Source organism: Camarhynchus parvulus, chromosome 12, assembly GCF_901933205.1.
Source record: "Camarhynchus parvulus chromosome 12, STF_HiC, whole genome shotgun sequence".
NCBI classification, from domain to species: domain Eukaryota; kingdom Metazoa; phylum Chordata; class Aves; order Passeriformes; family Thraupidae; genus Camarhynchus; species Camarhynchus parvulus.
This window is the reverse complement of record NC_044582.1, coordinates 19,818,706-19,841,919: the sequence shown is the minus strand read 5'-3', so window position 1 is coordinate 19,841,919 and position 23,214 is coordinate 19,818,706. Positions and strand designations below refer to the sequence as shown.

Sequence of the window (23,214 nt, the reverse complement as noted above, 5' to 3'; positions counted from 1 at the left end):
GGGCCCGGCCGGTTCCGCCGCGCCGCCGGGTGGCGCTCGTCCGCCCGCCCGCACTGGCGGAAGCGGCTGGCGGGCACAGCCTGCGCTGTGACGCAGACAGGTCCTGGCAGCCCCGTAGCAGGCGCGCTGTCCGTGCCGGTGGGCGGGAAGCACCGAACTGGGCGCCCGCGCTGGACTGAACCTCCCTGCCCGGTGCCACCTCGTCGCGGCGGCGGCCTGGCCTCCGCGCCGCCCCGCCGGTGCCTGGTGCCCAGTGTGCGCGGCCGCAGCGCCACACGCCCTGCCAGGACCGCCCGCGTGTCCCATAAGCGCTTGCGCGGGGCCCCTCCCTCTCTCGCCCGGCCCGCGGTGGACGCGCCATCGGCACCGGTGAGTCCCGGCCGCGCCATCCGGGGCCATCCGGGCCCCGGCGCTTCTGGCACGGACCGCTTTCCTCCCTTTCCCTTCCCCTCCGCCCCATGTTTTCCCCGTGGCACGGAAAGCAGCTCCCGCGGGCCGGCACCGGTCCTCTGCCTGCGGAGGATGGGCGGCGCTGGGGGCCCATCCGTGCCCCTTCCCGAGCGGCGGGGCCGCCGCGGCCGCGCTCGGTCACCAGCCGGGCCGGGGCCTCTGGAGCGTGGGCGGGCGCAGCCGGGGGGTCTCGGTCGCTGTTGGTCTCCACGGCATGCGGCGCCGGGCTCCGGGCAGGAGCATCGCAGGGCCGCGGGGATGACACCGCGGCACCTCCCAGGATCGCATCTGGAGAGCTCCCAGTGCTCTGCCAGCTTCGGAGGCGGGAGGAAGAGCCCCAGCAGACGAAGACCCATTCCCTCACCGGCCCATCCGTGGCCCCTGGGGGAAGGCAGTCTGCGACACGCGTGGCCCGGGGAGCTGCACCGCACCTGGGGCACGCCCCTCGCTCACCCCGCTCTGTCCCGCAGCCACCATGCCTGCCCTCAGGCCTCTCGTGAAGCCCAAGATCGTCAAGAAGAGAACTAAGAAGTTCATCCGGCACCAATCTGACCGCTATGTCAAGATCAAGGTGAGGAGTTGCTGCAGCTTCCTCAGGACAATAACTTTTGGGGTGCCTTTGGTGTAGGTGGTGAAGGAAAGCCCAACAGGATGGTGCCAAGCTGCAGCAGCTGGGCAGGGAGTGTGGGGGCCGGTGTAGGCAGCCCTCAGGCCAGCTGTGGTCAGGGTGGTCTCGTTTTGTAACTGCTCTCTGCATTTGTGCAGCGCAACTGGCGCAAACCCAGAGGCATCGACAACAGAGTGCGCCGGCGCTTCAAGGGACAGATCCTGATGCCCAACATCGGCTATGGCAGCAACAAGAAGACAAAACACATGCTGCCCACAGGCTTCAGAAAGTTCCTGGTCCACAATGTAAAAGAGCTGGAAGTGCTGATGATGAGCAACAAGTGAGTGTGTGGGGACTGTACTCTCACCTGGGAGAGGTGGCATGGTCGGGGGAAACGAGGAAAATCATTGCTTTGAGAGCATAGATGCCATTACTGTTCTCTCAGTGAATGGCTGCTGGAGGGTGGGGGCACAGAGAGGCCTTGGGGCTGGCAGTCTCATCCCCTTGGCAAAAATACACAACGGTGGCGAGTAAGGCTGTGCCACATCACTGGTAACCTCAGTCAGAACTGGGGCTCTGGGTCAGACCTGGGCACAAGTCTGCTCCAGTGCTTGTTTTTGCTACAAAGTAGTAAGAACAATAATTATCGACTGCCTTTGACTGAGTCATTCACAGGAAAAGCTGAGCTTTTCTGGAGGGGAGCTCCTGCTTCAGGCCAGTGAGGGGTGGGAGTCAAGGTTCAGTGCCCGTGCAGTGATGCCCCTGAGCCCAGCTGTGCCCAAGTACTGCTGGCAGGACAGCTCCAAAGCTGTCCCATGGTGGCCTGGCTCCAGAGGGCTTTGCCTCACCTCTGGGTGCTGCTGGAACCCAGGCCAACGCTGTGTGTCTCCAACAGGTCGTACTGTGCAGAGATTGCCCACAACGTGTCCTCAAAGAACAGGAAGGTGATTGTGGAGAGGGCCGCACAGCTCGCCATCAAGATCACCAACCCCAACGCCAGACTGCGCAGCGAGGAGAACGAGTAGCAGCCTCTGCAGCACAGGTGTATTTAATAAAGCCTCAGTCCAACTCGGGTTCTGTTTTGCATGGGCACAGGAGGGGCAGTAGCCTATGTTTGGCTTCAGGGCTCTGCTGTCAGGGGCACTTGAGGAGCAGTGTCATGATGATGGTCAGTGAACTCAGGGTACACAGCTTCAAAGTGTGTTTTATTTTCTATACCACCCAGACAACAGATGTCCTTTCACACAGCACTATAAACACAATTCACATCAACCACTCTGTCAAAAGAGAAGCAAAAGCACGGAGCAGTTCATGGCTAGAGCAATGTGTCATGATTGCCTCATCCTCTAGTTGGCTGTTAGAACCTTTGTCTCTTAAGGCATTTTCTCTTGCACAAAGCAGTATTTGAGCACAGCAGCCGCTATGGGCTGTGTGCTTGCCACCCCTGGCTCCTGCGTGCCACCTCTGAGACCTGTGACTGACACTGACCAGCAGACCCCTGTGGCTGGTGACACCAACACCAAGGTGCTCCAAGGGGAGAGAGAAGCCAGTGTTAGTGCAAAGCAAAGCTTTAAGCAGGGTTTGTCACTGAAACAGTCAGTAATCATCCCTCAGGGAAGATGGCTGAGGTATTCTGCAGTCAAAACCATAAATATGAAAGCCAAGCAACAAAGCTTCATATTGCCCAAATGCCAAACTGGAGCCCCAGGAGGAGGGTGGGGGTGTCAGGTAACCCTCCTGCCCTGTGCAGCCTCAGCAGCTTGGCAGGTGCAAGTCTTCTTTCCCAAAAGGCCTGTGGGATGAACTCATTATTACATGGCTTCCAGTTATTAGCCATGCTTTTTAGTTAAACACTATAAATACATTCTTGGGCAATTTAAGGTAGAAAGTGCATGTGCAGTGATTAAAAACCTTTGTACTGCAGTAAGGAGTATTTGAGGAAGCAATTTCCATTGTTCATGGAACCACAACTGTGACTGCTTTGTGCACCCCTTAAAACTTCCTGAAAAATGGGAATATTCATCTTCCAGCCCCTCCCCTATGTGAGGCTGTATTCCCTGATCTCAGGTGTCATTCCAATTCTCTGAGGTGTCCGATAGGAAGGCAGCTGGATCAAGCCAGTCACGTCCAGCTGTCACATTAAACACACCATCCGCAGTTTCTCCTGGGGCTGTCCAGGGACGTGGCTGTGGCAGAAGAGCAGCCCAGTGGCATTTGTTCTTCCCCACCCAGCTGGCGTCTGGCTGAGGCATCCCAAGGCCAGGAGGGTGGTGGGGAAAAACATCTTAGCTCATGTCCATTGACTCCGAGGTGGGGAGGGAAGCAGAATCTTTCTGAATGCTCTCAAAAAGTGATGCCATTTCAGGACTGGATCTAATCTGGGATGAAAACTCGGCCATTGCTGGGCTTTTCTCCACCTCAGGGATGGTCAGGAGAGCAGCCACTGCCCGCATGGCTGAGCGCTTCAGCTCATCCTGCTTCTCAAACTCCTGCTTCACTGAACCAGCTTTCACCTGCAAATCCAAAGCTCTGTTTTCAGCTGGCATTTAGAAAAGCCCATACAGGCACAGAACCAACACAGCAGCAAAGGCCAGCAGAGAATTTTCCAGCTGGGGAAGTGATGGAAGCGGGTGGCTCAGCAGCACTGAGGGAGAAGGCCAGGAGCAGAGGCAGCTTCGGGCAGGACCCACCCCGGGCCCTGCACGATCCTGCTCTTACCTTTGTGGAGCAGGTTGCCCGGAGGGGCTCGATGAGCCGCTCGAGCCGCTGCAGCACAGCGTTGGGGCAGAGCACCGAGAGCCGTGCCAGCATGATGAATGTCAGCATCTGGCCAGGAGGGGAGAAAACGTGTGGGTGCTCTGGGGCACCCAGCTCTGCTGGCAGGCTGGGCTGTACCCGCAGTGCTGAGCGCCTCTGCACTTGTGCAAGGGGCTCTGCTGAGAGCTGCAAGCGCATCCCTGGCAGACAGGGGCTGGAGCTGCAGCTGGCCCAGGTGTGCGCAGTGCTGCAGGTGTCTGCAAAGGGCTGACAGCCCTGGGGACACTGCACCACGGGGCTCTGGGGATACACAGCCCGATTGCAGCTCAGGCCCCACGCAGAACATAACATCAGTCAGGGCAGAGCACCTACCCGAATGTCATAGTGATCTTTCAGCCCATCCTCCACGTGGTTCAGGTAGTCATAGATGTCCAGCCGGTCCAGGCAGCTTTCCAGCAGGGTGTACATGCACTCGAAAGCGGCTTTCCTCACGTCCAGGCCATCGTCCACTGTGTGCTTGAATGGCCCCATCTCTACCTGAACCAAGACAGTACCGCTGTCACCAAAGAGCAGACAGCAGCAGCTCCATGGGGGCTTTGCAGACTGCTGTGAGTCACCGTGTGCCCCCTGCCAAGCCCAGTTACCTCCCGGATGAGCTCCCTCCGCACTTTGGTTTCATTGTACAGGCTGGGGAGGACTGAGTTCAGCAAGTCTCGGATTAAAGAAGGCTTGTTGTGAGCAGCAGAATTAAACAGGGCTAAAGCCACACGGCGAACATTCAGATCTGGGTCTTGCAGAGTTTTTAAGAAGTCACCTGTGGGATAAGAGCACATTAGTCAGTCCTGCAGCCAACAGGCTGCAACATTTTTGCAGTAATTTAAAGTATATTGGGATGTATTTCAAGGAGGCTGGTTATGAGAGCATTTATGGTAAAATAATTAGTAGCACAGTCTGTCAGAGCTATTTGAGATGCCTTCTCTCCCTCCATTTGGGATACAGTAAAGAAACATGACTATCCTGCATTTGGGCATAAAAGCAAATGATGTGACTCTAGCTACTCTACCCTAAAGTCAAATCAGAAGCGTTGTTATTCAAGGAAGTTGTGGAGGATTTTTCTTGCTTAGATCCCATCTGATCAAACTTCTCTGAAACAGAAGGGCCAGTTTTATACAGTAGATCCTTTTGTGAGCTCCCTGGACATCAGACACTCCTCGTGTAGGTTATACTTCTGAAGATCCTTTTTGTGGGGTGCTGGAATTCTGAGTTTACATGCAGAAAGAACTTAAGCACTCTAAAAAACAATGGAATAAGCCCAAAAGCAACGCATCAGTGCAGTTAGCAAGGACTCACAGTAAGTGTTGCTGTTTAATCCCAAAAGCTGAGAAACCCTGATAAAAACTAACTGGACTAGATGAGGTTCACAGAGGAATAGAAAATCCCTGAGCTGCTAACAACACCCAACCTCCCATGCCCCCAGCTCACACCCCTGTCCAAACCAGCTTACCTATGCAGCCTTTCAGGAGAGCATCAATAGGCTGAGGCTGGTCTGTAATCGTGAACTTGATAGCAGTAACCACCGTGCTCCGGGCATGTGGGGAGCCTGCAATGAAGAGGGGAAGAAAAACAGTGAAAAATAAAGAGAGAAAATCACTGCTGTAACTCTGTAGTACATATTCTGCCCTTGATCCTGTTATACATGTGTTATAAGGGAGTAGAGGATTCTTCTTATCAACTCTCTGAATCTGCTCCTGCACACTCTCCTTGTGTAGTCCCTGTTCCCTGCACCTTCCTGCTCTTGTGCGGACCAGTGCTCCTCTGATCCTCCTTGCAGAGATCCATCTTGTTACTTGCTCTCTTCTCAAATGGCTTTGCTCCCTGTTGTAGCCACAAGCAGTTTACAAAATGAATTCCCATCAGAAGGCAGCATTTCCCTGCTCTGGTCATTGCCCTACCCGTTACCTGCTGACAGCTGTTTCCTCAGCTGGGGCAGCAGCTCAGCAGGGTTCACCAAAGTCAGCTTCCCCAGGCATTCCGCCACCACGTTGCGTGTCCCCTCCTCTGTGCACTCACAGTGCTTGAAGAGCAGAGCCCAGATATCCTCCACGTAAGGCGTGAGGCTGTCAGCTGGGGAGCAGCTGATGACTTCCTTCAGGGAGTGCAGCAGCAGGTACTGTCGCTTGGGCTGGCTTCCGATCTCCTTCAGCATGAAGGGCAGATACTCCTTCAGATTGCCAACGCTGACGTTCCCCAGCGCGTACGAAGCGGCGGATTTCACCTCTTCACTGGGGGAAGAGAACGCTTCCAGGATGACGGTTCGGAGCTCCCTCTGAGCACTGAGGTTCGTGGTGCGGCCCACCTCTGCCAGGAAGAGGAAAGCCAGCACTTGAACAGCAGGGCTGGACTTGGGACTTTTCACATCCTGGACAAACTGGTTCACTGTTGCAGGGGCTTCCTTAGGGCAAGCTGAGGACAGGGCTGCCACACACTTTGCGATGGAGTGATATGCCTGCTTGTGCAACGTCAGCGAGGCCCCGGCCGAGCCCGAGGAGTAAACGGGTGCTGTCAGCTGCTTCACCAGCTCCGGGTAACCCATGGCAGCTGTCTTTGTCAGGACCAGTGCCTGGAAGAAGTCGATGATGGCATTCAGGGCCCCTCCTTGAAGCAAAGGTGAGTGGACAAGCTGAAAGATTTCAGCAAGGACAGAGCCACTGATCTTGGAGATACAGGATGGATAAACCTTGGCCAAAGTCGTGAGGAACATGATGGTCACCTGGGACACGTGCATGTCATTCTCGGTTATTAAGACGGGGAGCTCTGTTAGCACAGCCTCAATCATGGCAGGCTTGAGGCTGTCACTGTAGTTCTTCACCAGGATGTCCAGAGCATTCAGAGTGCTTAGTTTCAAGGCACGTTGATTCTTTCTCAAGAAGGAAGCTAGAATGGGGAGACCTTCCCCTAGGATGGGTCTCAAGTCTATTTTAAGTGGAGAACTAGCAATTAAGGTTAATGCTTTGACTGTTGTCAGTCTGGTGATTTCATTTTTGAGCCTCTCCAGAAATATCTTCAGGGTTGGCTGGAGGTCAGTGCTTAAATGGTCTCCCAAGTTGTAAATTATTTGTCCCATGCAGGAGATGGCACGTTCCTTCACCTCCTGGTCGATGTCAGCTGCCTTCAGCCGCTTCAGAGTACCAGGGAAAAGGTCCTTCACGTAGGGCTTGGCATCAAAGGTGTAAGGTTTGTCCAAAGGCCTGATAACTTTCACAAGCTGCTGAGTCACCAGCAGAGCTTCTGACGTGATCTTATAAAAGGGGTCTCCAATACAGGTGACAACAGAAGGCAGCAGGGCTTTGACATGAGGGTGAAATACCTCTGGCTGGTGGTTGCAGAGAAGGACGTGGAGGAAGGACAGTGTGTCGATCCGCATGTTGGAGGAGCTGGATTTATCCGCCAAGGAGAAAACAATACCTGTGCAGAAGAAAATATGATGATGTCATATTTTTCCCAAAGAAGGAGGTTCATGGATCCAGCAAGGGACAATCACAGGAGATTTTTCTCATATTCACTCTACAATCACACCAAAAGCAAAGGCAGGAGCCTTCCAGCAGTGGGATGGTTCATAAGCCCACCAGCCAGAGAGCTCAGAGAAAAATGTGGTGGTGCAAATTAAAGAATCAGTCAATATAAAGAATTTTTTTAAATGCCACTGCATTTTGCAAAAGGAAGTGGCATTTGTATTTCTGATCTCAGTGTGGTAACAGCACAATTCCAGCTACTTTCAGAGGAGGCTGGAATAGGCCCTCCCAAAAGCATCTTGTCAGGGGACCGTGGAAATGAACTTGACATTTTTATCCTGGCTTTCAGTGCAGAGGCCAGAATTAATCTGGGAGCTGTTCAGCACATCAGCACAAAGCAGAACTTCATATGTTTGTCCTAATGCTGAGCAGAATAACTCACAGGAGTAAAACTGGAATACACAGGCAAGAAGCACATGTGTTCAGAATGGATTTTGCCAGCCCTGCTGCGTTACCCCAGACCACAGACAAGCTTACCAGGGATAAGTGCAGGTATATGATCTGCCAGGCAGCCGGGAAGAACACTGGCCAATTCTGTCAGAAGGCTGAAACAACCCTGTCTGGATTTTATGCTCTTTTCTTTGAGCTGCTTGTGCAAGGCCTTGATGATGTTGGGAACCTGCAGTTTGGAGAAGCAAATGAAAAGGGGACACCTCAGTCACCCCAGCTCTCTCAGAGGCTCACTCTGGTACATTTCCACCACAGTTTATTCAGTGAGTTTCCCGAGCAACAGCTGTACTAAGGTACCAGCCAGACACTTCACCCAGAAGCCACCCTGCCTCAGCTGCACACATGCCAGGGCTGGTGGAGGAGCAGTGCTGGCTGTATTCCCTCGTTCCTGTGCTGTGCCAGCCCGGGAATGGCAGGAGACAGACAGTAAACAGCCAGCCCTCTCTGGATCTGGGGCCCTTTAGATGCCTGCCCCAGGGCTCCTTCAGCTAGCCACATTCCCAAGGTACCTGCTTCTCATTGCTTTGTGATTTAGCCCAGCCACCACCTGCTCACACACCTGGTTCCGAAGCATTGTCAAAGGAATGTCATCCTTGCCAGAGGCACCCGAAGAGTGCAGCCAGCTCTGGGTAGGCAGTGTTTGCTTCAGCAAGGAGATGTAAGCATTGAAGATGTCAGCTTTGACATTCTCCTCCCTCTCTTTGAACCTGCTTATCAAGGCTGGGGAGAGAGTTCTGTAGAAGTCCTGCAGCAGGTCGTGCCTGCTGCTGACAATGGCCTCCAGGCACTTGGCCGCAGCCCTGCGGACCTTCCAGCTGATGTCGTCATCGTCACTGTACTCGTCATCGCTTTCTAGAAACAACACAAGGGGAAACAAGTGCAATTTTGAGAAAATGGAGCTAAAGGATCACTTGATCCTCAGAGCTGCCCTCTCCAGGAGGAGAAAGCAGGAAGGGGAGAAATGTTAACCGCGTGTTCTGCTGAGCACAGCCATCCTCACAAGCAGGCACCTTGCTCTTCATCCTCCCCATTTTCAGTTTCCATCATCTCTTCCTCTTCCTCCTCATTATCATAGTTGTAGTTTGGGTCAAAGGTAATGTACTTCAAACATAGTCCCATCACACCTGAGATGTGAGGGTCCATTTCCTTTGGGCACCTATCACAAATGAAAATTGTAAGAGTTAGTAGGAGACTAAGCTGTTTTCAATACCCAAATAATATTAATCTCAAAACGATCACAAAGTGCTTCACAGACCATTTTGATAATATGAGTTAAACCAAAGATGTTCCTTCCTGCTGTACATAAAGCAAGGAGCATCTTTGCTTCATGCACAGCAGGAAGGAACATCTCCTATGGGGAGGATGCATAATTTTTTAATGACAAATAAATAAATCAATTGCCTTCACCCTGTTGGGAGGACTGAGTTAAAATCAGAAGATTTGGCGAGGAGGGAATAGTTTTACTCAAAGTAACCTTGCTACTGGGAAGGCTAAAGATGTCAGTGTGGGAAAACTCCATTTATTATACCTAATGTTGTTCATCCTCTGTCTATTTTCAGAAGTGCAATTCCTGTGGAGAGATAATACACTCTCACAAACATGCAGGAAGCCTTTTGTCAGAGTGAGGCAGGCAGCAAGCCCCCTTGCCCTTCTCTCAGCTGGGATAACTAAGCCAAACACCAAACAGAGCCTGTGTCCCCATGTGTCTCTGTCACCCAGTATAATTAGCAAGATAAAGAAATAAACCTACTGTTGGCATTTCAGCTGTGGTTTGATGGTGGCCCTTGGTTACCTGTATGTATCAATGCACACATACAGATCCTGGTTGAATCCTCCCTTCCTTGGGAGAACACCTCAACAGCTCTGCAGGGCTCCTTTTCTAAGCAGTAAATGTTTGACCAAACAATAGGAGAGCTGCAGCTCAGCAGTTCTTCTGCCCAACCCCCTTGCTGCCTCCAGCTCCCTCCAGGCACCAGGAGCGAGGCAGTTCCTCTGGCTAAGGAACACTTGAAGGACAAGGAAAACTCCCACTCCTGCAAAACCAATACAGAAGGACAGCCTCACATGCTGAGGTAAAGCAGCTCATGATTCCAGTCCAACTCTGCATGTGCAGAAGAGATTTCATATGTGAACTGTCTTCCCAACAGGAATACTTGCAGGAAGGCCCTCCTTCGAGGATGCTGAATGTATGGATATCTACACCAGGAGGACACAGATGCCCTGGATGGCGCAGAGGCATTCCCCAAGGGCACACACCTTCTCACAAAGGACTCAAAGGCCTGGAAACAGTACTCTCGCAGCTCGTCGTCATCCACGTTACAGTACTGAACGATCAGAGGAATTATCTTCTCCAGGTGTTCTCCTGGGAAAGACAAAGCAAACAGCACTGAAAATCCACTCCAGCCTTCATTCACCTGGGCAGCTGAGAACTCAGCCAGCTGCCACTTCCTTCCTGTGCCTGGTAGAGCATTCCTGCCCCAGACCTCATGGGCAAGGAGCCAGCAGCCCACCAAAACCAGCTGTGGCAGTTTACAGCAGCCAATCCCCACTCCCTGTCTGCAGCCCCTTGTTGGCATTTCACTCACAGGAAAAGCTGTCATTAGAGATCTCTTAGAACCTAATCTCAACTCTGGCAGGTCTTTTACACAAGTAATACAATATGTTGCCATCCCCTATGTCATTTAAAAGTGGGTGAATCCACTGACCTGGTTCACAGAGGTGTTAATTCAAACCAGGCAAGAGCTGGAAGATCTTGAGGGGGAGACCATAATCACTAGCAAAGGGCAGCCAAAAAGATACTCTGGTGTCTCCTTTCCAGGTGAAGATCAGAGAACCAGACCAGAGCCACAGAGGGGATCACGAGCAGAAGCCACTAATACATTAAGAACAACGAGCACACTTCTTTTACCACTAAGAGGACCTGCTCTAAAATGCATGTACATTTCCCAGCATCATTTCAAGGTGCTCATCCTACCTATGCGGTGCCCAGCCTGCCTGCTGATGCCAGCCACACACTGAATGTACGTCCTGGTGGTAGATGTGGACTCGTTCCTCTTCAACTCTGCCAGCAGATGCTCTGTAAGCTCTGAGAAGATGTTTCCACTGCAGGTCAAGACCAGGTGCCCCAACGCAATGATGGCCCGTTTACGAACTGCCAGCCTGGGGCTCGTCAGCTGGGGCAGCAGGCAGGTCAGGATGGCGGAATGGAATGAGTAGAGTGCTCCTCCCAACCTGCAATGAACAGAACAAGGCACAAGGTGAAAGTCAAAGGCTCAGAAAAAGTCCCTCTTGGCAGCAACAAATCTGAAAATCCTTCAGCTCTGGAGACTTCATGCACCTTGTGGGGAGGGGGAGGAGAAGGATGGGTTTGTCATTTTGGTCTGAACACTGACTTGGTCTGTCAAACACAGGGAGAGGTGATTTGTCTCCATTGTGGAGGAGTTTTTGACTGTGTCCTTCTGGATGACCCAAGGGTGTGCTAATAATTTCCTGCATGCAGATGACATACGACACTGTCACTCTGAATTATGCAACATGAGGCAGCAAAGAAAAAAAAAGCTTATGTGATGGGCTCATAGGGCTAAAATAAACCTCCCTGCTTTGCCCTCACCCTTCCACGTTTGTGTGAGCTAAGCTTCTCTGGGATCCATCACCAGAGGCACTGCCATTCCCAAGCACAGAAAGGCTTGGCATGTTATCTCTCATCCCTGCTGGGGACCTGCTCTACTCAAGATATTCCCTAGGAGCAGCCAACCAAATCCTGTGTTTTTAAGTCCCAGTAATAGGATTAGAGAAAAAAAGAAATCAAAAGCAGACACATCCCTGCAGCCCCCTTTTATGCACAGCTGCCAGAAGGAAATCCTCTGGTACCTGCTCAGCATATCTGACAGGATGTCAAGAGCTTCCAACTGCACGGACACATCCTCCTGCTTGCCAATGGCTCCTGTCAGCTGGGCTGTGATCTTTTTGCACACATTTGCTGTCATGGTGGAACCTGCAAGAGAGATATTTTTCCCTCCTGTTAGTTAACACTTTTTGCTGCTAGGAACCATTCAATTCCTGGTACGCTGAAAAAAGAAATCATCACTGGGAGACCTAATCAGGACAGATTCATGAGATGGCTGCAGAGGAAAATCCTGTTGCTGGGAGCCTCATGTATCCCCTGAAAAGCTGATGCATTTTTGGGATACACAGTTCCAAATACAGCTCAAGTTTTCATTTAATTCTGCCTTTCATCCCATTGGTACCTCAGCTCTACTGTCCCTGATTTCACAGATTGTCCTCTGGCAGGTGAGTAAAGAATCAGTAACTTCTAGGCTCTGGACTCTACATTTTCCCCTGTTTACTAAAGGCTGGGACTCCCCACCCCTCAGTGACAAATGGGGACAGCCAGTGTACCTGTGGTAGCTGGTGGCAGCTCAGAAATAACTGTTTTGAGGCCGATGCTGGAGATATCTCGCAGCTGCTCCTTGTCTGACAGCATGTTCGTACAGAGCGTGTCCACGATGGTCTCCACCTGGTACTCCTTCACTTTGCCAACCAGCGGGCCCAGGCTGCAGGACGAGAAGCCAGTCAGGATGAAGGGCCTAATCCAACTGTCCACGTCCTTCAAACCATCACACTGCTCCTTCTTAGAGATCCTGGCCACCTATCTGGGAATGACTGACATTTCGCTCTAAGCACCTCCTTAGGCATGGGAAGGAAATTTTCCTGGTTCCAGTTTGAGGCCTCCTCATTATCACACTCTGGATGGATGAGAGATTGCAATGAGATGGACTTACTGCAGATACCACCAGAGATAACTAGGCAAAGAGGTTGAGAAGTTGGTCCTCTGCTCAGCGCCCAACTGTTTGGCTTTAAAACCCAGAATGAACCAACCCAAACCAGGCAGAGAGAGGAGCAGGGCCAAAAGAAGTCAGGACAGTGGGAATCAGAAAGAAAGGGCCAAAGATAACAGGGAAAGAACAGGGATAGAAGCAGCACATGGTCGAAAAGAAGGGAATATGAATAGGATCCACAGCAGGAAAAAATAGAGGAACCCAAAGTTGTCTTTAAATGGCCCACCTTTCTGGAGCCCTGGGGTGAACTGAGCCATTCAATGGCATTTCTAGACTGAACACGCCCACTTAGCCATGCTGGGGAAAGAGATGGGAAAGAACATGTCAGGAGCAGGATCCCTTTATCAGAGGATTCGCTAATAGAGGAACCTGCTACTTTTGTTTATGTGGATTAAAAAAATATGGGAATGGTCAAAGGCAAAGCAACAGCACAGGCTGCACTCAGAGTCAAGTCAGGGAAAAATCCAAGTGCATTATAAAGTTCAATTAAAACTCCCTTGAAGAGAAGGATTTGGACCTGAAATTAAAGCCCATAAGGGCTGTACATGTTTAGTACCATTGCTATCAAAGACAGTTCCATGGAGAAATTCGACACTGGATTTCAAAGCCTGAGAGAGGTCAAGAGGTTGATAAGCAAAATTTTTAAGTGTGCTTTTCCCTGAAGAAATAAAATCCTAGGGCTCTGCCTTCCATGTGGTAAGGTTTATAACAGGAACACTGAAGTACTTCCAAAATCATCTCTTGCTGCTTCAAAGGTATCTGTGTGCTCACCCCTTGCGAGTGTCTACACTGGGAGAAAGTGCAGTGCCTGCAACAGAGGGCAAAGTCCCTTGCAGGGGAGGTTTGAGGGAGGTGTCAAGGGCCAAGCTTTGCTCTCACACTCTCTGCAGTCTGTGATGGCTTTATTAGTGCCAGGGAACATGGCTGTTAATGTCTAGGCTCTTACCATTTGACAGCAAGGTTCTGTACTTCCCCATTTTTGTCCTCCAGCAATTTCAAAAGCATTTTCACAACTTTTTTCTCACTGTCTTCATCTAGTTTTATTGAGTCTTTCTGCAGTTCCATCATCAGGTCATTGGTGGCCATAAACCTGAAAGGACACAGGGAGAAAGTGGACTGGCTGATGCGCAGACACAAATGCATCACCTTTGCATCACCTGGGCAGAATCTGGCAACTGGTGCTTGTATGAAAACACACTACCAAAGAGTAACTTAAAACACTGTCCTAAGAAAAAGGAAAATTACTATCTTACAAGTAGATAACTACCTAACAGGAGTCAGGTAAACAAAAACTCTAAAAGCGGCACTCAGCATGTGTATTTTTTCTCAGTGACTAAATGAACATGGTTAACTATGCCAGAAAAAAATCATGATCGCTTTTTTCACCAAATTTTCACCTGGCCTAGGAAAAGCAGTCTGGGGTCTAAGAATTCACCTGGCTCTGTTCTTCCTGGCTAACTTAGCACTGATAGTATGACCCCAGACATGGACAAGTCCTTTCACTTTCAAAAATGAAAAAATAAAGTAATGACTCCATGCAAACTACACCTCAGAAGTGTACTAGGCTATATTTAGATTGCTGTGAGCAAAACCAATTGAGTATTTATCACTCCAGATTAGAAAGAAAAACAAAGACCCAACTGACAGTCAGTTTTCTAAAAGGAACAGAATGGATATTGAGAAATTCTGGAAAGTATCTATTTTCCCAGGAGCAGGAAAGTAAAAGGTGCTGGTATAGGAGTCAGAGGTTCTAAGAAATCTCAGTGTGGCTATCGCGTGTTAGCTGCTTTCCAATGTTAGCCCTGCACATAATGGATGTCTGACAGGAACCTCGAAGTCCTTCTCTCTTGTTACAAAATGACAGCTCCTTTTTAAATTAGGCTCTGATGTCACTCATTCAGCACACAAGAGCTCTCATGTACAGGTCCTCATTTGAGGCTTCAATCTGCCAGCCCATTCCTGAGCAGCAATGAGGTCCATCTGGAACGAGGGATTGCTGCGGTGTTCCCCAGCCAGCCCGAAATCCAGAGTGAGCAAACAGCAGTAACGTGCCCTAAGATGTTAATGTGCAATCTATTTCTGATTCTGCGAGAGCTCCTCAGCTGCGCTCCGCAGTTCAGCGTCTGTGCCGAACCAGCATGACCAATTATGGCCACGGGCTGAACAGAGCCTTCCACAGCAGCACATCCCCCTTTGGCCTGGCTGCCTGCTGCCATCCTGCCCCCGGACCCGCTCTGCCCTCGCTGCCGTCCTGCCCCCGGACCCGCTCTGCCCTCGCTGCCGTCCTGCCCCCGGACCCGCTCTGCCCTCGCTGCCGTCCTGCCCCAGCACCCGCTCTGCCCTCGCTGCCATCCTGCCCCAGCACCCGTTCTGCCATCCTGCCCCCGGACCCGCTCTGCCCTCGCTGCCGTCCTGCCCCAGCACCCGTTCTGCCATCCTGCCCCAGCACCCGCTCTGCCCTCGCTGCCATCCTGCCCAGCACCCGTTCTGCCATCCTGCACCCTCTCTCCTCTCCTCCCTCCTCCCCCCCCCTCCCCCCCCAGGACCTTAGGATCTCACCTACAGATCCATCTGTGAGGGGAACAAGAGAAACTTGGCCCTATAACAGGTCATGCTTGGCCATGTGCTGGGAGAAGTGGCCCTGCAGTACTTCTGGGACATGACGTGCCTGGTGTCAGGCACATCTCCTTTGGAGTGTTAACTGTAAATTCTTTGAACAAACTGTTTGCACAACTGCTCCATCACTGACTTCTTTATAAAGTACCTATTTTAACATCTGAGAACATCAGCAGCTTCTACAAAAACCAACCTACTTTTAGGCTATTACTAACCTCTCTCTTAGACCTCAAAATACCAAGTCTGGCCCAAACATTACCTTCCAGAATGATGCTGAGAGAACAATATACTAAGGAGTGAAATCTTTCATACATGTCAGTTTTAATTACTTTTTGATAGACTGCCTTACATATCGAGCCATCCGTCTAACCCTAAAAAGATGCCAACTTTTCTGCTGACATAAACAAAGAAATAAAAGCATCTCAGTCCTGTTAGGAAGGCACATTCTCCCATCATAGAGAAAAAGTTTTCCAAGCAGCCTGAGCAGAGCCAGTATGTGCAGCACCCATCACCCAGGGACACTGGGGTCTACTCACCCCTTTTAATGCACTGACTATCTCACAAATTATCAAAACAAACTAGAGGCATGTCTGCTACGATGTCCTTTATTCACAAAAGAACTAACAACTTGGAGTCCAGCTGCCCAGGCTTATTCCCCCTTCCACTTTCACCAGGCACCAATCTAGGCAAGGGAGGGGAGCTCCTCTAGCTAATCTACATCCCCCCTCAGCTAGGACACAGTCTGCTATACACCCTGTAAATACAACTTACAGTCGCCTGGACACCCTGTAAATACAAGTGATGCAAATCTCAGGTGCCCTGCGCACCCGCCCCTGGCGCGGCAGGACCCCTCTCTGGCAGCCCCCTCCTCTCAGGGCCCCGTTCGCAGGTGGCTGCCGCCCGCAGGGCCCGTTCCGTGGTGCCACACCTGAAGTCCTTGTCGGTGGAGGTCATCTTCTCCAGCAGGCTGGAGATGTGGTAGGAGACGCTGGCCATGGCGGAGGGCTCTGCGGGCTCCGGGGCCGCCGCCCGCTCCGTGCCGTGCCGGGCGGCCCCAAGGCGGCGGGAGGAGCCGGGCCGGACGGCTTTGGGGGCCGATGAAGAGCTGTGTCCGGGCCCCGGCGGTGCCTCTGGCCGCTCGGCGGGCTCGGCTGGCGGCGCCGGGGCAGGACGGGACAGTGGCCGCTCCCGCCTTCGCCCTCTCCCGGCCCAGCCAAGGCAGTGGCCGGCCCCGGAACCTGGCACGGGCGGAACGTCGTCGCAGGCGGGCGGAGCGCGGCGGGGCCGGTTGTGCGCGGGACCGGCGTGCCACGTCTGAGCGCGCGGGCAGAGACCGGGCCGGGAGCGCCGCGGGGCCGGGGCCGCCGCCATGGTGAGGGGGGCGAGCGGGGCCGGGGCCGCCGCCATGGTGAGGGGGGGCGAGCGGGGCCGGGGCCGCCGCCATGGTGAGGGGGGCGAGCGGGGCCGAGGCAGCCGCCAGCGCCGGGACAGGGGGGAGCGGGGAACCGGCGGCGTCCCGGTGCGGGGCCCGAGCGGCGGCCTCCCGTCGCGGCCCGGGCAGCCCGGGGCACGGCACAGGGTACACCGGACCCGGCGGGGCGGCCGGAGATGGACCGGGGCTCCAGGGGCCGCGGCCGCGCGTTGTTTGTGCTGAGCTCGTTCTGTTCCTTCTCCCCGCAGGTGTCGGTCATTAACACCGTGGACACGTCCCACGAGGACATGATCGTAAGTGTGCGGGGAGCTGCTCCGCCGGTCCGGCGGCTGCTGTGACAGAGCTGCTCTGGGGCTCTCTGTGAGCACTGAGCGCGGCATGTGTGTGCTCGTGGAAGAGCACACTCGTGGGGTGTTGGATGCAGAATGCTGTCTGAAAGCCTGATCTTGCCATTTTATACTGTCTGGAGAGAAAAACTTGGCTGGGAGGAAAGAGGAAATTATTTAAAATCTTAATTTTCATGTGAAGGCTTGTTTCTGCCCTTTTTTGTGAAATAATAGAGATATGCGTATATTTGCTGGTACAGACCTTCAGCTGATAAAAATGGTTTTCCTTTAAGTGGATGCGTCTGGGAGTAGATGTATTAATATGGGTAGGAAGAAAGGTTTCAAAGTAATTTGTTGGAGGAAGGAGCCCAGTTAGATAAGCGTAATTCTTCAGGAAGTATTTCTTCACAGAAGAGGCTATCAAGCATTGGAAAGGGCTGCCCAGGGAGGTGGTGTAGTCACCATCCCTGAAGGTGTTCAGGAAATGACTGGATGAGGTAGGAAGTGTTCTGGTCTAGTGACAAGTGACACCCGTTGGTCAAAGGTTGTAGTCAGTGACCTTGGAGGTCTTTTCCAGCCTTAAAGATTCTATGGCTTGGTAATGGTGAAGTTTCAAATATAATTAAGAGCAGTATTTGTACACCCACTTCACATTTTAAGAAACAGAAATACATAACTTGTCACTGCTTTGTAGTCAGCAGCCTGAACTCCCTGTCATGAAAATGCTGTGGTGGTTGCTCAGAATTCCCTGGATTCCTTCTGTGTAACATTTGTATAGTGATTGGAGAAGCAGCTGGGGAAACAAATTGCTTGTGTGGCACGGCTGGATTGTTTAAGAGGGTTCCTCTGTGCCCGCTGTGTGGGGCCCGGGGCGGCTGTGCTGCAGTGGTGCTCAGAGGCCGTGCTGAGCACAGCTCTCCCTCTCTGCTCGCAGCACGATGCACAGATGGATTACTACGGCACCCGCCTGGCCACCTGCTCCTCAGACCGCTCCGTGAAGATCTTCGATGTCCGCAACGGGGGGCAGATCCTCATTGCCGACCTCAGGGGGTGAGATGGCACAACACCAGAGGTTAATCAGGGCAAAACCTCGGTGCTTTGTCCTTTTGCCCTTGGGCAGCACAGTGTGCAGGTTGAATTCCAGGGTGAGCTCCTCCAAGACTGTGCTGAAAAACTCAGGGCTGGGGTGGGGACGAAGCCCCAGTGGGAAGCACAGTGGGGCTTGGTCTTTCATTTAGTACTTTGCACCTGTGATTTTCAAGACTGATACAAGTGTGAATTGTTTTCTGTGACAGTGAGAGCCCTGTGTCAGGGCACTAACACTGCCATCTAATGCTAAGCATTACTCATTCCTCATGTCAGAACTCTAATCCCTTCCCGAGCAGCAATTCACAGCAGTGGTCTGTGAGGCAGCTGCAGTTGGAAGGGGTTTCTCTCAGCTTTTCCTGATGATGCTGTTTCTTGCAGGCACGAAGGTCCCGTGTGGCAGGTTGCCTGGGCTCATCCTATGTATGGGAATATCTTGGCTTCCTGTTCCTATGACAGGAAGGTCATTATCTGGAAGGAAGAAAATGGCACTTGGGAAAAGACCTACGAGTACACAGGACATGATTCTTCAGGTATGGAGGGTTGGAGTGGGGAGCTGGAAGGGAGACTGAGGGTAAGACTGAAATAAATCTGTTGTGTTAAGGAAGAAAGCCTCTATCCAAAAGAAAAGGATAAAAACTGCAGAGAGAGTAAATGTATACAGGACATTTCCCTAAGGTTGTATTGCTGGATAAGCCACTGCTGATTCATACCATGTGTCTGTAGGTGTTGTTATACAAATAAGTCAGCTTTCAAATACAGATGCCTGGGAACTGAATTCTTGAGGAAAATACTGTTTCCACTTAGAAAGACTGCATTTTATCATGCTGTATTTTGTTTTAGAGTTGAAACTGTTGTGTTCAGATGATTTACCCTCCCAATGCAGATCTGTTACTCAGTAAACAATGCTAATTGGCTGGCTTTTGCTGAAATTTGACTCATTCTCAGCTTTCAAAGCCACTTGCTTTTGGTGACTATGCCACTGATACCAGTCAGTGAATTGGTCAGTCAGTTTTAGGTAGGCCCTGTGCTGTAATCTGGTCTGTCTCACCCTTCCCAGTGAATTCTGTCTGCTGGGCACCACACGACTATGGACTGATCCTGGCCTGTGGCAGCTCTGACGGGGCCATTTCCTTATTGAGCTACACGGGTGATGGGCAATGGGAAGTCAAAAAGATCAGCAATGCACACACGGTGAGTCTGGTCCTTTGGAGCAGCCTAGAGTTCCCAGAGCTACAGACAAGACCAAGGTGATGCCTCAGAGACTTGAGTAGATAAATACTGAAATGCGATGAAATTGTGTGAAACATCCAGAACTAAGAATAGTTTCAGTTCATCCAGAGTAGGCAGATATACTTTTTAGTCACTAAAATGAAGTGGAAGTATGATGAAGTTCACTAAACAGCACTGACAATCCCTGTTTATCGAGCATTATTGTTAAACACAGTGCTGAAAGTTACCTGGTAAGAAATGGCCTTTGTCCTAAGAATACCTGCACCAGCTGGAAAAAACTATGGGATTCCTGTTTTTCCCAAAATTTTGGAGATTTTTGTTTCAGCAGAACGTAATAAGCTAATGGCAGTGGCCCCCAGTAGAAAGAAATTCAGCTTAGGACCGAAGGTTGATTCTGCTCCTGTATTCCTAAATCGTAGCAACTGTGTGTGCCTTTGTCTTTGTGGTTTCTGTCTCACCTATTTGCACATCCAAGATGAACGATTTTGTGTGCAAATACCTTTAGCTACCTCAGGCTTTCTGAGTAAGTGCTTTAGTGAGGCTACTCTGCGTCTGGATTTCTTATTCATCCGATATTCATCCAGCATTGTGCAAGACTTCAGTTTTTCTGAGATGGGTTTATTCCCCATTCTCAATGGAGAGTATGCTACACGTTCTTCACCCTCTCAGCAGCCTCTATCTATTTATTTAGTTAATTAAGTAATCAACTTTTAACAGTGATGCTTTTCATTAACTAGATTGGATGTAATGCAGTTAGCTGGGCTCCTGCTGTTGTACCAGGAAGCCTTATAGAACAACCCTCTGGTCAAAAGCCGAACTACATCAAAAGATTTGCATCTGGTGGCTGTGACAACCTGGTCAAGATCTGGAAGTAAGTGCCCTGTCGCCAGATAAAACCTGACACTTTGGGCTTTGAGTGTCCCTGTTAGTATCTCAAGTAATATTTTTGGCATCCCTATTGTATCATCTTTGAATTACTGTTTTAGAGAAGTGTTTTAAAAATGGAAACTTAGTAATGCACAGTATCTCCCATGGTTCTTGCAGTTTGTGCCAGCCCTGTGTGATCTTTGTCTCCAAGGGTGGCTTTGTAATGGTCTTTGGTTACCGCTTTGGTAATAGCAGAGGTCAGAGTTTCTTTGCCTGTGCTGCTTTCTGTCCCCAGGAGGGGATTTTGTCAGTTCAAGCCATAGAGATTTTTTGGAGAAGTAGGGAACGCTTGTGCTTTGTATTGTATTGATGAACAAGGAGTTTGAATGCTACAATCCAAAGCCTTCCCGAGCAGGGCATGAGATGATAAAGGATGCTGCTGCTACCCTTCTGACGATATATTTGTGTTTTCAGGGAAGAAGAGGGTCAGTGGAAAGAAGAGCAGAAGCTGGAGGCTCACAGTGACTGGGTACGAGATGTGGCCTGGGCTCCATCCATAGGTTTGCCAACCAGCACCATTGCCAGCTGCTCACAGGTGAGGTTTCTTTGGAGCGACGGGGGCAAGCACTAGGTGTGCTCACTTCTTCCTTCCCCATTTCTCTAGTGAAGGAATCATAGGGATAGAGCTGCTTTAAGAGGTCATCTTGGCCATCCTTTGCTATATTTGGGTCTCTGCATAAGAGCCTTGGACTCCTGTTCTTCCCAATCTCAGAAGCCCAATAGAAGCATTTCTGGATAAAGGTTTATGGGTGTGTGTGCCTCTGTACCAAAGACTGGCTTGTGGTTGGAAAATCATGAGCAGGATGATCTCACTAGGAGGAAGACCTTCCAACTAATGTCGTATTAAGTGGTTTTGGATCAAACTTACTGAACTTCCTTCTAAAAATACTGTTTTCTAATAATTGGCATTCTTAATCAGCTCTGATGTCATCAGCCTTTATATTGGCTGTTGTGTTCTTGTTGCTAATCTGTAAAATCTATTTCTTTAACATCAAGAAGACTGCTTAGTGAGCTCCTGCCATGTGAGTGGAAAACAAAATCTCATTCTGGGGAAGTATTTCAGCTGGTATATATGTATTTTGGGGGCTCTTCTGTGGTATTTGCAAGTCATTGTTTGTTGCTAGTTTTTCTCATCAGAGCTGTACTTCTGCCTTGCCTTTATCCATAGCGAGGAGACAGCCCCTTGCTGTGCTGAGCAAAAATCCATGCAGACACATCAAGGGTGGTGTGAGAGCTGTGATTTGGAAATGTAGTTCCAAGGGCAATTCAGGGTTATGTTTCTTGTGCCCAGCCTTGGTCTCTGTGCTTTTGCAGGATGGCCGAGTGTTTATCTGGACGTGTGACGATGCCTCTGGAAACTCCTGGTCGCCAAAGCTGCTGCACAAGTTCAATGATGTTGTCTGGCACGTGAGCTGGTCCATCACTGCCAACATCCTCGCAGTGTCTGGAGGAGACAACAAAGTGAGTACTGCTGCCTTGGCTTTTACCCTGTGCACCCTGTTTCCAGAGGAGCTGAGATGACACTGTTGTCATGTGTTTAACACAAGGCTGTCATAGAGTCTCCTTTGCTGCCATGGGGACATTTTTTCTTCTGATTAATCAGGAGGGCAGGAAGACCATAACCTTTGGAAACCACTTGCACTGCATTCTGAGTCCTTACTGGAGGGTAGAAATGCAGGCTGAACTTGATTTTGTGGGGTACTGACAATTCACATACTCTCCTCATATGACTGCAGGCTATCACCAAACCCATGCTGTGGTAGCTACAAGGAAAAGGGAAACAGGATATGTTTAAAGCTGAAAGCTGTTCCTGCTCTGTTTTTGAGGTGACACTGTGGAAGGAGTCGGTGGACGGGCTGTGGGCGTGTATCAGCGACGTGAACAAGGGCCAAGGAGGGGTGTCTGCTGTGACAGAAGGGCAGCAGAATGAGCAGTGATGCACGATGGAATACTCCAGCTGCAACAAGTGGTCACTGTCCCTGATTTGCAGTGTGTCTTTAGCTGGAAGAGAACTGATTTTATCTAAACTGGACATGAACATGGGAAACAATTATCCAATTTTATGAGCACTCTATTACTGGGAGGCTACAATATGTTGATAATCAGCCTTAATTGACATTCCCTTAAATTTAAGATAAACAGTATAGCCAAGTACAGTGCCTGATACTACTCCTTGATACTGTAGGAATTATTCCCTGCTTTTCTGGTTTAGGGGTCAAATTTGAATGGCTGTGCTGTGGTCAGAGTTCACATGCTTCAACCGAACAGGGAGAAGCTGTCAAAACAACAAGGTGTGATACTCCTTGATGCAGGGGACAAGTGCTCTGTGCCCTCAAAGACCAGAACTTTGTTTCAAGTGAAGAAATGGGTTGGAGTTCTTGGGTTAGCTGGTAGTGTGCTAGCTAGCCCTGCTGGTAACAGTGATGTTGTTGTACTTGTGTCTTTCTGAAAATAATGTGTGCTTGGTGAAAGTCTCTTTGCTTTCTTGAAGGTGAAAAGGAGTAGTGGAATGCATATGTCTTTTGCTATATAATAATCTCAAACTGGGTTATTTAACCAACATCCATAAATCAAACCATGGTTTGAAGATTTATTTTTTTTAGTCACACTTCTGTACTGTACCTCAGTTTGGATTTTTTTTGTTGAGAATACCAACAGAATAAAATCTTATTGGTTAAAACCTGGTGTGCTGTATTAATCTGTTCACAGGACTACCTTTTCAAGGCAATCTGCAGTGTGTCTTCAGCCAAGCCACAGTCACATCTTCCCATCCATGTAATTAGCTTTGCAAGAGCTTGGCTTTTTTGGTGGGTTTCTTTTTTCCTGTAATGGTACATCACGAGACAAGGCTTTACAAAGCCGTTGCTCTTCCTTTGGTCTTGGCAATTCCCAGGGAGAATGTAAGCAGTGCCAGCTTCCC

At 50.5% G+C, this 23,214-nt stretch overlaps 3 protein-coding genes and 1 non-coding gene across 6 annotated transcripts; 3 read left to right on the top strand and 1 right to left on the bottom strand.

The window, feature by feature from the left end:
• Nucleotides 1–53: 53 nt before the first annotated feature.
• RPL32 (ribosomal protein L32) lies at nucleotides 54–2,381 on the top strand. The gene is made up of 4 exons (XM_030956527.1): nucleotides 54–369; nucleotides 921–1,021; nucleotides 1,216–1,397; nucleotides 1,953–2,381. Exons 2-4 carry the CDS (start codon nucleotides 926–928, stop codon nucleotides 2,080–2,082), a joined length of 408 nt encoding a protein of 135 aa, XP_030812387.1. The 5' UTR covers nucleotides 54–369; nucleotides 921–925; the 3' UTR covers nucleotides 2,083–2,381.
• LOC115908486 lies at nucleotides 721–857 on the top strand. Its single transcript, XR_004061113.1, has one exon. It is a non-coding gene; the product is annotated as a small nucleolar RNA SNORA7 (small nucleolar RNA).
• LOC115908149 (cullin-associated NEDD8-dissociated protein 1-like) lies at nucleotides 2,121–16,603 on the bottom strand. Of its 3 annotated transcripts, none has more exons than XM_030956522.1 (15): nucleotides 16,219–16,603; nucleotides 13,621–13,764; nucleotides 12,235–12,389; nucleotides 11,707–11,830; nucleotides 10,811–11,067; nucleotides 10,093–10,198; nucleotides 8,847–8,992; nucleotides 8,396–8,688; nucleotides 7,864–8,005; nucleotides 5,774–7,279; nucleotides 5,319–5,414; nucleotides 4,459–4,628; nucleotides 4,187–4,351; nucleotides 3,776–3,883; nucleotides 2,121–3,570 (listed from the first exon to the last, which is right to left on the bottom strand). In XM_030956522.1, the coding sequence occupies exons 1-15, from the start codon at nucleotides 16,284–16,286 to the stop codon at nucleotides 3,343–3,345; spliced, it is 3,708 nt and encodes a 1,235-aa protein (XP_030812382.1). In that variant the 5' UTR covers nucleotides 16,287–16,603; the 3' UTR covers nucleotides 2,121–3,342. The 3 variants fall into 3 exon arrangements, with proteins under 3 accessions (XP_030812382.1, XP_030812383.1, XP_030812385.1); XM_030956523.1 differs by having other exon boundaries at nucleotides 5,885–7,279; XM_030956525.1 differs by lacking the exon at nucleotides 16,219–16,603 and adding an exon at nucleotides 12,901–12,971 and having other exon boundaries at nucleotides 13,621–13,731.
• Nucleotides 16,396–22,974, top strand: SEC13 (SEC13 homolog, nuclear pore and COPII coat complex component). The gene is made up of 9 exons (XM_030956526.1): nucleotides 16,396–16,662; nucleotides 16,971–17,015; nucleotides 17,983–18,098; nucleotides 18,516–18,667; nucleotides 19,195–19,328; nucleotides 20,105–20,238; nucleotides 20,709–20,829; nucleotides 21,609–21,755; nucleotides 22,121–22,974. Exons 1-9 carry the CDS (start codon nucleotides 16,660–16,662, stop codon nucleotides 22,229–22,231), a joined length of 963 nt encoding a protein of 320 aa, XP_030812386.1. The 5' UTR covers nucleotides 16,396–16,659; the 3' UTR covers nucleotides 22,232–22,974.
• The last annotated feature ends 240 nt before the right edge of the window (nucleotides 22,975–23,214 follow it).

Bases quoted from the DNA above. Each gene is read 5' to 3' on its own strand.
- SEC13 (XM_030956526.1), top strand. The intron at 20,830-21,608 runs GTGAGGTTTCTT...GTGCTTTTGCAG, and splicing joins CCATTGCCAGCTGCTCACAG to GATGGCCGAGTGTTTATCTG. The intron at 21,756-22,120 runs GTGAGTACTGCT...TCTGTTTTTGAG, and splicing joins TGTCTGGAGGAGACAACAAA to GTGACACTGTGGAAGGAGTC.
- RPL32 (XM_030956527.1), top strand. From the start codon at position 926: ATGCCTGCCCTCAGGCCTCTCGTGAAGCCCAAGATCGTCAAGAAGAGA. The intron at 1,022-1,215 runs GTGAGGAGTTGC...GCATTTGTGCAG, and splicing joins ACCGCTATGTCAAGATCAAG to CGCAACTGGCGCAAACCCAG. The intron at 1,398-1,952 runs GTGAGTGTGTGG...TGTCTCCAACAG, and splicing joins GTGCTGATGATGAGCAACAA to GTCGTACTGTGCAGAGATTG.
- LOC115908149 (XM_030956522.1), bottom strand. From the start codon at position 16,286: ATGGCCAGCGTCTCCTACCACATCTCCAGCCTGCTGGAGAAGATGACC. The intron at 7,280-7,863 runs GTAAGCTTGTCT...TCTTCTGCACAG, and splicing joins TATACCTGCACTTATCCCTG to GTATTGTTTTCTCCTTGGCG. The intron at 3,571-3,775 runs GTAAGAGCAGGA...TTGGATTTGCAG, and splicing joins GGGCAACCTGCTCCACAAAG to GTGAAAGCTGGTTCAGTGAA.